The sequence below is a fragment of the Pholcus phalangioides genome, unplaced genomic scaffold (genome assembly GCF_987345545.1).
Source record: "Pholcus phalangioides strain wild (caught in Gottingen) unplaced genomic scaffold, Ppha-v1.0 ptg000043l_1, whole genome shotgun sequence".
Lineage (NCBI taxonomy): Eukaryota > Metazoa > Arthropoda > Arachnida > Araneae > Pholcidae > Pholcus > Pholcus phalangioides.
Window position 1 is genome coordinate 1,359,390 of NW_028301629.1, and position 11,802 is coordinate 1,371,191.

At 38.7% G+C, this 11,802-nt stretch overlaps 1 protein-coding gene across 2 annotated transcripts in view; it reads right to left on the reverse strand.

The window, feature by feature from the left end:
- Positions 1–11,552, reverse strand: part of Rad17 (Rad17 checkpoint clamp loader component) — a 31,011-nt gene extending 19,459 nt beyond the window's left edge. For both annotated transcript variants that reach the window (XM_089255577.1, XM_089255576.1), the window contains exons 1-8: positions 11,425–11,552; positions 8,982–9,194; positions 8,019–8,093; positions 6,141–6,285; positions 5,868–6,004; positions 2,922–2,974; positions 1,203–1,328; positions 639–702 (exon numbers count right to left, since the gene is read on the reverse strand). In XM_089255577.1, the coding sequence (XP_089111703.1) occupies positions 639–702; positions 1,203–1,328; positions 2,922–2,974; positions 5,868–6,004; positions 6,141–6,285; positions 8,019–8,093; positions 8,982–9,194; positions 11,425–11,457 (846 nt within the window). In that variant the 5' untranslated portion in view covers positions 11,458–11,552. The remainder of the gene's footprint in view (positions 1–638; positions 703–1,202; positions 1,329–2,921; positions 2,975–5,867; positions 6,005–6,140; positions 6,286–8,018; positions 8,094–8,981; positions 9,195–11,424) is intronic.
- Positions 11,553–11,802: the final 250 nt, after the last annotated feature.

Consider the following 11,802-nt stretch of genomic DNA (forward strand, 5'->3'; position numbering starts at 1 on the left):
GCTAGAATAAAGCAGAAAGAAAAATGAAAGGATTCCACAGCAAAACATGATTTTGTAATGCAAAAGTGACAGCATGTTTTTCCCTATCACTGAACATGCAGAAAAATGTGCAAAATATCTGTAAGTTGATTATGCTTATACTATTTTTTAAAACCCATTATGAAAAAACATTTTAAGCAGGAAAACAATTTTTGAACAGGATATTTCAATGAGTATTAGTAATACTTGAAACCACAGAAACAAATTGTTGTACTAATTACGAAAACGCTCAAAGTGGGAACATTATAAGCAAGATTTGCTGTATTTTGTACAAGCTTGACAATAATTGCATCTTTTTATTTCAGAGCAATAAGTAGATGCTCTATTTTTATTATTGTTATCAAATTCTTAAGCAAAATATTTATTATAGTGAACAAACCATTAATTTATTCAAGTTGCTCATAAATATCAAGCATTTAATATAAATTGATATCAGTCTTTTAAATGTGCGTGTATTTTGTAATTCTTTTCACAAAACTAGCTTTTTCTGGCATGCCAGGGAATGACCCAGACTCCAACGTTAAGCTGGTATCCTCTGATTTTTACTGCATGCCAGCTAATGTGTGGAAGAATACAGTAATAAAAGAACATATACATACCTCAACAGCACTAGCAATCCGCTTTAATGCTTTTGAAAGCATTGTCGGTGCCACTGGATTGAAACTGAAAATATGGAGAGAGAAGAAAATGAAATTATTTCAAAAAATTCTGTAAAGGCCACATAACAATTCTACTCAAATCAGCCTCAACAAAAATATATTTCGTCAAGGTGCATGTGATACATGTAACGCACACTTGTAATCATCTATGTATAACAGGGGTTCTCAAATTATGAGGCACTAATCTTTGTTAGGGGCGCCGCAGTGCATGTAAGGATCAGTGATGGGGATGATTTCCTCTCCCAAGAGCCAAAAAAATAGGGGAAAATTTAAAAACGTCTACCTTGGCTTTATTCACAACTGATGATGTGATCCTCTGCTCCATTCGATGCTGAATATATGCGCCTACACCACATTACTAGCTGAAGGAGTCGCAGATAAGCATTGATTAAGGAAAGGGGGGATACCACAGGTGGAAAAGGTTTGAGAACCCCTGATGCATGTACAATAAATTTACATATTGGTCAACATAATGAGGGAGGAACAGAAACCTAACAGACTCACTTGATTTGGTGCATATTCAACTCCAGTTGTAAACTTTTTGGGAACAGCTGAGATTCCAAAGAATTGCCAATCTTTGATTCACTCATAATAAATATGATCGGACACTTGGCCATCTTACAGTAACGCCTATGGACACAAATGAAAAAGCATGTTTTTTTTTCCAGTAATGTATATAATAGAGGAAACATTATGTAGCCATTCACAATGCATTAGAAAATAATAGAAAACCAGAAGCCATAACTAGGATTTTTGTGAGGGAGAGGGCAAACATGATTTTGTCACAATTTTCCACCCCATAAATTATGCTGCCATTCAAGGCAGTTGCCTCCTCTGCCCCCACTCCCCACCCACCAGTTCTGGCTTTGGTCCAGCATCACCTTCATCTTTAAACTCGAATCAAATATATGCTGGATGTACAAGAGAAACTGAGAGTAATATGCCACACAAAAATGGGTGATAGACGAGCCCAAGTGGAACATAAAACACCATAGCAACCCTGTCCTATCTCTAATCATTTTTGAGTTATGGTGGGAAATGGATTACAGAAGAAAACTGTAAAGTCTGAAAAAAAACCTAAAGTTGTGAAATTTCTGCAAGACGCACAGACTCAAACTAAGCACAAATGTAGAAAAAGCAAAAGAAATCCCATAAGGTGTCTCAATTCCTCAGAATATCTGGATTTCACTCTTTTTACAACTGGTACTTTTCCCTCAAAATAGACTTGTCCAAGTTTTGATAATCTTTTTTCCCTCTGTTTACTCTTTTTCTTCTCACCCTTTTATGAGACGTTTTTCAGGTTTCCAGATCTCTGACGAGATCTTTCATTTCCTCCTCACCCTTCACAAATCAAAAACATATCCGTACTCCTTATCAGGGCCATCTTTAACAATTTTGAACTTTATAGAGTTAATGCCAAACTACAAGTGCTGTAAGATTGGCAAAGTGCAAAATCAAATTGCTGCTAAAATCCATCATCAAAAATTTCCTAAATACCCTTCTAGCTACAATCAAGCGAATTTACCAAAAAACGTATCCATTGCACCAGCTTTCAAAAGAGCCTACAATAAACCAGCGTTATAGTTCAGGAGAAAAAAAAAATCCCTTTACTTATCTGACATTCTATATTATCCAACATCCCACTGGACAAAAAAAAACCACCATCAATCTGCAACAAGAATTCCAAATTGTGAGCGCGGTCTATTTTTTGTTGTTCACGATTCTACCGCAGCTGATTAGTTACCAAACTGTACAGTGGACTGAACTTTTTATGTACTGTGTTTAACTTCAGAATATTCTGTAACTGTAAGTTAATTTCTTCTGCTGTTTTGTTGCAAAACATAATTATTAGGTTTGTAATGTGTAAAATTATAACATAGTTTCACATTTAATAGGCTTTTTCTTAATACCTCCCTATTACACAACATGTTAGCTTACCTGATGTTCAGTCAGGCTTGTTTATGTCAGATAAGCAAGACTTTACTGTATGTGCTTAATTTTCATATAGGTCTTCGAGAAACTTCACAAATTTGGATTTTTCTCCAGATTTAACACATTTTTCTTCCATTATCGAGCACAACTCTAAAACGATTCGAGATAGGACAGAATTTTTTGGTAGGGTTTATTATGCTCCAATTGGGCACATCTATCATATCACCCCTTTCATTTGGCAAATCAGGTGTAGTGCACCCAGTTTACGAGATAGACGTATGGAATTCTTACCTAAGAGTGTCATGAAAAATGGAAGGCTCCCTTAGAAACACATTTGGGAACTCCTGAAAGGTAGTGATGTGGTAATTAAAGCACATTACAAACAACTTGAGTTGCAAAAAGGAACGAGAAATAAAGCTTCTAAATTGTATGAAACAAATTTGAATTTTTATACAGAAAAAAAAAAAAATTACAGATAATTGACGCTTGCACCTAGAAAATGATGAAACAAAAAAAAATGAGTTGATCTGTAAAAATGAGTGACGTGTGCGCTTCAGTTTCTTGAGATTTTTTTAAATTTTGCTTCACTTTCTATTAATTATGAAGTTAATTATTCATCTTTTTTTATCTTTTTATCATTTTTTGCACTCTGTGCTATACTTCACAGCAAAGAATTGCAAAATCTTTAATATATATGTCATGGTCAAAAAGTCTGAGGTGTGGCCAAATCAGGAATTGGTAGAGTGGTCTAGTCAAAGTCAGACAACTAGTGTTTTTTGGACTTTGGGGGGGGGGGGGCACTTCACAAAATGGCTTGAGATCCCAGACCAAAATCCAATGTGCTGCGTCAAAATTCAATAATCGTGGTCAGACATCCATAGCTCTCACACTATAGCACGTTTATCTTTCTCCATTGATTCACACAAGACAAAAATTGTGACCATAAAAACAAATCATATGATTTGTTTCATGTGTGAATCAATATAAAGATAATCACCATAGTGAGAGCTGTAGCTATTCTCTACTGGGTTACCACCATCGTCACAGTTGTGATCTGCTAAAGTTTGTTTTCTGCAATTCCCAACTTTGAGGAGTGAATACGAGCCAATCTTCCCGTTAAAAATTCTTTCCACAGAGAGCAACAGGCTTACAATGGTACAAATATTCCATCATTACACTTCACTCATATTTTTAAAAATAGGCAGCATTATAACAAGCACTACACTGAAACAAACTTCATATTAGGTTTGCAACACATACATGCACATTCCAACATATAACAATTTGTTAGAAGCTGTGTAGAAGAATATGGATGAGGTGCATATGTGGTTTAGTAGCAGTAGTAGAATGGTCAAGATCTTTTTCAACCACTTGCTAGTACCTCTTTATTTAGACACAGTGGCAGGCCATGATATGGTTAGAAGAAAGTCCTGCAGGACTCCCTGTCTCACCAATTCACAGTTGGGGATGACACCCGACCCCTCTTACCAATATGACACATAACACTTTTTGTACCAAGTGTCCTGCAGCCAAACCAGAAGCGATAGATGTGGCACCTCAGACCGAAAAAACCACTAATTGTTAGACTTTGACCAGGGATCTCCCGCTACTTTACGAATTGGCTGCCAAACTCTGAAAAACACCACTAATTGTTGGACTTAGGCCAGACCACTCTGCAAGTTTACGAACTGGCCAAACTTCAGACTTTGGCAGTGACATATAAACTGAAGAGTCGAAAAAAAAACTGGTATAGGCGTGCGTATGCAAATAAAGAGATATGGAACCAATCAGAGTTTGGCGCTGCAGTCGGCAACGCCTATATAACACAACAAGTGTCTGGCATAGTTGTTAGATCGGTTACTGCTGCTACAATGGCAGCTTATCGAGATTTAAGTGAGTTTGAATGTGGTGTTATAGTCGGTGCACGAGAGGTGGGACATAGCATCTCCGAGGTAGCGATGAAATTTAGATTTTCACATACGACCATTTCACGAGTGTACCGTGAATATCGGAAATCCGGTAAAAAAAAATAAATCTACGACATCGCTGCGGCTGGAAAAAGATCATGCAAGAACGGGACCAACGACAACTGACGAGAATCATTGAATGTGACAGACGTGCAACCCTTCCGCAAATTGCTGCAGATTTCAATGCTGGGCCATCAACAAGTGTCAGCGTGCGAACCATTCAACGAAACATCATCGATATGGGCTTTCGGAGCCGAAGGCCCACTCGTGTACCCTTGATGACTGCATGAAACAAAGCTTTACGCCTCGCCTGGGCTCGACAACACCGACATTGGAATGTTGAGGACTGGAAACACGTTGCCTGGTCTGACGAGTCTCGGTTCCAATTGCTTCGAGCTGATGGACGTGTATGGGTATGGAGACAACCTCATGAATCCATGGACCCTACATGTCAATAGGTGACTGTTCAAGCTGGTGGAGGTTCTGTGATGGTATGGAGTGTGTGCAGTTGGTGTGATATGGGACCCCTGATACGTCTAGATACGACTCTGACAGGTACGTAAGCATCCTGTCTGATCACCTGCACCCATTCATGTCCATTGTGCATTCCGATGGACTTGGACTATTTCAGCAGGACAATGCGACACCCCATGCGTCCAGAATTGCTACAAAGTGGCTCCAGGAACACTCTTCTGACTTTAGACACTTCCGCTGGCCACCTAAATCCCCAGACATGAACATTATTGAACATATCTGGGATGCCTTGCAACATGCTGTTTAGAAGAGATCTCCACCCCCTCTTACTCCTACGGATTTATGGACAGCCCTGCAGGATTCATGGTGTCAATTACCTCCAGCACTACTTCAGACATTAGTCAAGTCCATGCCATGTCGTGTTACGGCACTTCTGCAGGCTCGCGCGGGCCCCTACATGATATTAGGCAGGTGTACTAGTTTTTTGGCTCTTCAGTGTATATATAAATTAAAAATGCAAAGTCCATCAGTATTATTGTTTTAGCAAGACCTGCCACTGATGAATATCCTGTGGCCTCATGCTTCCCTGTTCTTTTCTCAAAATTCTACCTGAGATTGTTCTGCGACCTATGCCTCATTACCAACTATATTCTTGAGTGCTCCAAGGCACATTCTGCCTTGGAGCACTCAAGAATATAGTTGGTAATGAGCTTAATTTTACCGAAAATTAAATTTTCTTTTGGTGAATTTTCAGGACACTGTACATAGCAAGAAAAAAATACAAATAAGAAATTACCTCAACCAAGATGACCTTATTGCAATGCTCAACAAACAATGATGAATATTTGTTGGCTCGAAGAATAAAGTTTCGAAAAATTGAGGTTTGACTCTGACGCATCAAATCGACCAAAGCATCATCTCGTTGTCTTACACCTGTTTATGAGAATGAAAGAATATCAACATGCAATCGACTGAATACATCAATGATCCCCGCATGCACATATGAAACTGAATTATTGATATTTTTAACATGGCCACAAATCGAGACTTTTTCAAATTTCACACTCACCTTCAATATACATGGTATTAGAAGAGCCTTCAAACACAGAACTTGACCATTCATTGATCTCAAAACACATATCTTTAGCTAGGGCTTTTATCGTTGCTGTTTTCCCTGAGCCTGCACAGCCTGTCAGAAGTAATATGGGGGATGCCTGAAAGTGAAAATTATTGCAAATAAATATAGCTGAACTAATTCACAAAAAAATAAAATTAGAGTATTAATGACTTGACTTAATATTTAAAAACATTTGTGAGCTGAGGACCTTCTTTACATCATCATAGGCTGCCAGGTAAAGGGACATTCTGGGACCCCAGTCACATTGAAGTACTCACCTCCTCCTAACTAAGATCATGGTTCGCCACTCTGTCTCAATGAAGAGATTTTAGCAGGTGGGTGAAGAAGACCTGGGTCCATGCTGGAAAATGTGGTGTAAATGTTGAGAACTTAACTTGAAGTTTGTATCTGTGTAATGCTTGTATAGTGCTCTCATCTGCCATCAATTTTTTCAAACTATGAATGAAGAGTAATGCTTGAATAATTGTACTGTTGAAAGCCTATTGCTCTCTGTGATGAGACTTTTCAACAGGGAAGATCGGCCTGCAGGAAATGCTTACCAGTCACAACTTGCATGCTAACTCTAGAAAAAATCATTATACCCCCAAATCTCCTTGTCACGAGCTACTAAGTCACCCGCCTTCCTGGACTGGATGCAAATGGGTCCCATGATTTAAAATGTCTCTGGTCTTTTGTTTTTGTCCCGATCATTTCTTATGAGGTGAGTAATGTGTACCATTTTGCAATGATGTTGACTGAGCTAAAGTGTCACGAGAGTATTTTTTTTCTGTGAAGTTGATTCAAGTTTTTTACCAAGGATCTCAGTGACATCATTCTCTGTTATTGATCAAATTTTAGAGCAATTGTTCCTCCCAAAAGACATTATAAAATAAAATAAAGACATACAAACTCCAAAGCAGAATGCTTCGCATTGTTCTGCAATGAGCCTTCAGCTAACTGGGAATGTGCTGCTGTAAAAATTTTTCTTTCTTTAAGCGGGATTGGTCTGCAATGTATTTTGCATATTTCAGCATATTCTGCTTTAGGGCAAACAAATATATTTTTTGACAAAGTTGATACAGTAAGAGGATGGTATGACAAGTATGGTTTATTACGAGTGATTGCCAAATAGCTGAGGGAGAGAGGGCAAATGGCACCATACAAGGTTACACTGCCTTGCTATGTAAACAGCAAACTTTAACTGGTGGGGAAGATGTGATAAGTCTAGTGAGCAAACAGGAGAAACTGTCTTAGTATCATCAATGGTCTGACTAGAATATGTGCTCGTTATTGCAGAAAATATTGTTTTTCCACAGTATCATTCTTATTTTTGGCATATACAAATCAAAGATTAATGTATTTATTTGTCTATTTACAGCCGTAATTGGTGTGTGTACACATTCAGCTACATTTCTGTGTCATAAATTTCTATGTGTGTCTCTTCACTTGCCGTGAATCAGGATCGTCCATCATATTGTCTCACTGGGGTAACGACGCTATTATAACTGCAGCAATACTGCCATGGTGGACATAATCCAGTGTAAAAATGTTTAAAACTAATTACCTAGAAAAATGTCTAAGGCGAGATACCATCCTGACAAGATATCACACCGAAATCCTGCCATCTACAAAATGTGATTCACGAGAAGGGAAGAACATAACAATTTGCTATGGGAATCACTCAAGCTACTGGCAGTTCTGTAAATATGGATCACATCTAGCAGAGGTCAGCTGACTGGTACAGCAGTGGGGAGGATAACAAATACAGTAGATAAAAAAACTATTGAAACATGCTCAGATATTTTATCAATAACGTTAAAAGAACCTCACCTGGCAGTTTTCCATGCATGATTTCAGCCAATCAGCAACTTCCACAACTTTCTTCGGGTGCACGGCAAGGTCATCCTTTAATGAATCAAAACAACACGTGATAAAGTTCATTCTCATTTCCCTGCTGTAAATATGAAATGGGACACAGAATAGCTGGTACCACACATGCACTGGCAACAGAGATGCTAGAGCATACCTCAACCTTCGACCCTCGGGTTAATCGGATGTGGCCCATGACCTCAAACCTAATTTTGTAAAAATGAACTAAGCGGCACATTGCGACATCATGTAAAGGATGAACGGCATAATCACAGGTTCAGACTAAGTAAAGAACCCGCAATATATTTACAGATCCTTTAAATGACTTGAAGTGAAATTCATGAGCACTAAAGCAGCCAGCGGCACATATCACTCAAGTGATCCATGGTACAGTTTCACCTCACAAAGTGACTTGCAATATATTTAGAACACTTGAGTAATCTGTGGCACAGTTAGTTGAATGGATCATGGCACAGTTCTACATCACTTAAATTACCCGTGGCACAGTTCCAGATCACTCAAGCAGCTGGTGACACATTTACAGATCACTTTAGCGACTAGCCGCATTTACAGATCACTTAGTGACACAGTTCCAGATCACATAAGTGACGGGAAGACAAAGGGATTCGCTGTCATTATTTTGATTTGGCCCTGCTTCTCTTTGAAAATTTTTGCCACACCTAACCATGTTCTTTGAATTTCCATAAGACTATTTTTATAATTTTCCGACCTTCTTCCCCCCCCCCCCGTTTTTTTTCCGAATCTCTGCCCTCTTTGGCTTCTGGCATTCCCATAAAGACTAATAGACAATTTCGATGATTACGATTTGGTCATATATCTAGAGAATCCAGAAATATGGTCTATGTAGACGTCTGCCAATTCAACTCTGTCTCAATCATTGAATCTAAAAATTCTCACACATACCTTACAGTTTGGTTGGAAAATCTCATTCCAGGAGGAGCTGGCGTTCCCTCTCGTGTCCTCAGGATTTGTAGTTACCTTTCTCTTCGAAGACGCACCTGCTTGTCTTTTACGCTTGGCGGTCTTCTGCGGCACACTTTTGGCAGGTTTTCCTTGGAATACATCGTTGGAATTTTCGAATGAAGAGTTAACCCAACCGAAATCAAAATTATCAGCCTAATATTAATAATAGCAATATATTCATATGTTACAGTTTTAAATATATTGATGGCAACACTCAGAATAGATTCAATATTGGAGTCATTACTTAACATATTATGGCATGAAAATTTTAAAATAAAATACACAACGGTTAAATTTTTCTTCTCAATTAGTCAGTCCCTGGTGCGGTGAAAAGAGTGTAAATTCAAGTTGTATAATAAATACTCACATACACTAGCTCGTGGCATGTGAGCGGTAACTAATTCGGATATCTGGCCTGCAGATCCAATTAAAAGGCTGTCATTGTATGTAAAGGGCTAGTATTGATGACTAACAACAACTGCCCAGCCATTTCCCACAGGGGCATCAGAAGTGTTTTAAGGTGGCCACACACAAGTGATTCAACAGGCTAAATGTGCCCCATGCCAACCTAACACTCATCATGCATAGGGGGTAAACTGAAACGGATTGGTGTGGATCAAAAGGCTTGGCTCTAGTTTTGTCTTGTCCAAAAGCTGTGACACCAAGGCCCGCCCACAGTGTGTTGGAAAAAAACCCCTTGCCAAACAGAGTGGGGGACTAGTCTCGTCGTGAATGTGCAATCCCCTAATCCAAAATCGTTTCAGACTTCGATTTGGAAAGTATAGCCTCTACAAGTGAATGATTATGTTTTTGATGTCGTCAAAAAGTATAGACAACAGCTACGTCTGTGGCAGGGTTCCCCAACTTTTTATCAATTGTAGCAATCTGGCGAATAAGATGGAAAACGTTGTAGCCAAATGAGAGTGAACCTTAGCTAAACTGAGGTTTCATAAACTGTGAATTCCAAAACAACTGCATCAAACGGCCGATTTGACAGTCAAGAGGGAGAATGGACTTGGCGAATTCAATCTTGTGGTTCTAATTCCCATAGAGAATAACTCATTAAGAACCACTAAATTGTCTGGCAGTCGAATGTTTAGGGAGCTAGCCTCTGACTGTACAGGTCTGGGTTCGAATTTCAGTTGGGGCATGGATGTCTACTAACATTAAATTCCCTGGACGGATCATGCTGATTCCCTGGGAATACGAGAGGATCTCATTATTATTATTATGTTAATCTCAACTTTGCTTATAACGTAATGAAAACACGATAACCTCAGATATAACGACATGGTTTTGTCATTATTCACCATTGTTTATCATAATTAAGGTGATAATATGACATGTATATGGACCATTTCATGGTTTTGCTCGTCTTTACTTCTTTCTCATTCGGTAACGTTCCTTCTTTTCAAAGAGGCTTAGTCCAATTCATAATCCTTACAAAAATTAGGGATCAAGATAATTTGCATAATTGATAGATATTATGGTAATTATAACTAGAAATATCAATAGTAATCTCACATGTTTGCCATGGTCAGTGCTGTCTAAACAACTGGGCACGGCTCGGGGGGGAGGGGGGGTCCCCCCCCAGAAGAATAACTTTAACCGTGGGGCATGTGATGCTGTTAAGATGGGCCATATAAGCAGGGTTTGTGCCAAATTTGGCGATTTCTAATTTCACCAAGGTTGGTGACCCAGAATTTTTTTGTTTGCCAAACATCTCCAATATCATGAGAATTAAGATGCCAAACAAAAATTGGCCACAGGATTCACCAACGCATTACATTTCGGCTTTGAGTTCCTATTCTGGTAAACCCAACACCACCCAAATCTCTTGGTGTTCTTCGAACCCATGCCACAAGCGAGAAAATATTTCTTCTTTTGCACGTGTCACGCTCAATCCTGTCAAAAACTGAAGTGTTTTGTCTGAATTAAAAAGAATGCTCATCCATAAAAAATTAAAAAAAATTCCCAAGCAAAGGCTGCCCGATGATGAGGTTTTCGACCTAAATAAATTTCAATGATGATGATGAACACACCCATGGTGCTGGTGATATCAGGAAATGCAAACGAGGCTAAAATAGATAAGAACAGCACGTTAGCTTGAAAAACATTGTTGTCGCCAATCAAAAATTTTGAAAGAGCCAAAGCGTCAAGATAATCAGTTGGCGACAAAAAATAAGCGCCGAATTTGGCGCAACCCCGCTTATGGAATTTTAGCCCGGTAATCCGTATATTGGGAATTTACCGACTATATTATAAAGACTTATTGCACACAAACAAACAAACAGCATACCGTGCGATTGTTGCTTTGATTATCAATCAAATATTAGTTGATAATAATAATAATAATAATTAAAAATAAAGAGAAATATCTCACATTCCAACTTGGCTTCGAAGATCTTTGACTCATCACTGCCAATAAAGATAATCAAATCAAAACATTGGACGTGTTTCCAACTTTGTTTTCATGTTCAGGATATTTCAAATCTTTGGTTGTGTGTGTGTGGTAATAAGGACGTGTAAACATGCTGAGGTCTTGCCACCGTGAACTGAAAACTCGAAGGTCAAATCCTTTACAGATGTCACTTCGGAGCTGACGATGAAATATTTTAACTATATATTTTTCACAAAAATGCGGGAGTTCAGATCCAAAATACGGGACAGTGCCAGTTCACATCAAAAAGCAACCAAAAACGTGGGTGGGGGCGGGGTTGCACAGTGATGCAACTAGATACTTTGTCACCCGGAGTAAGCA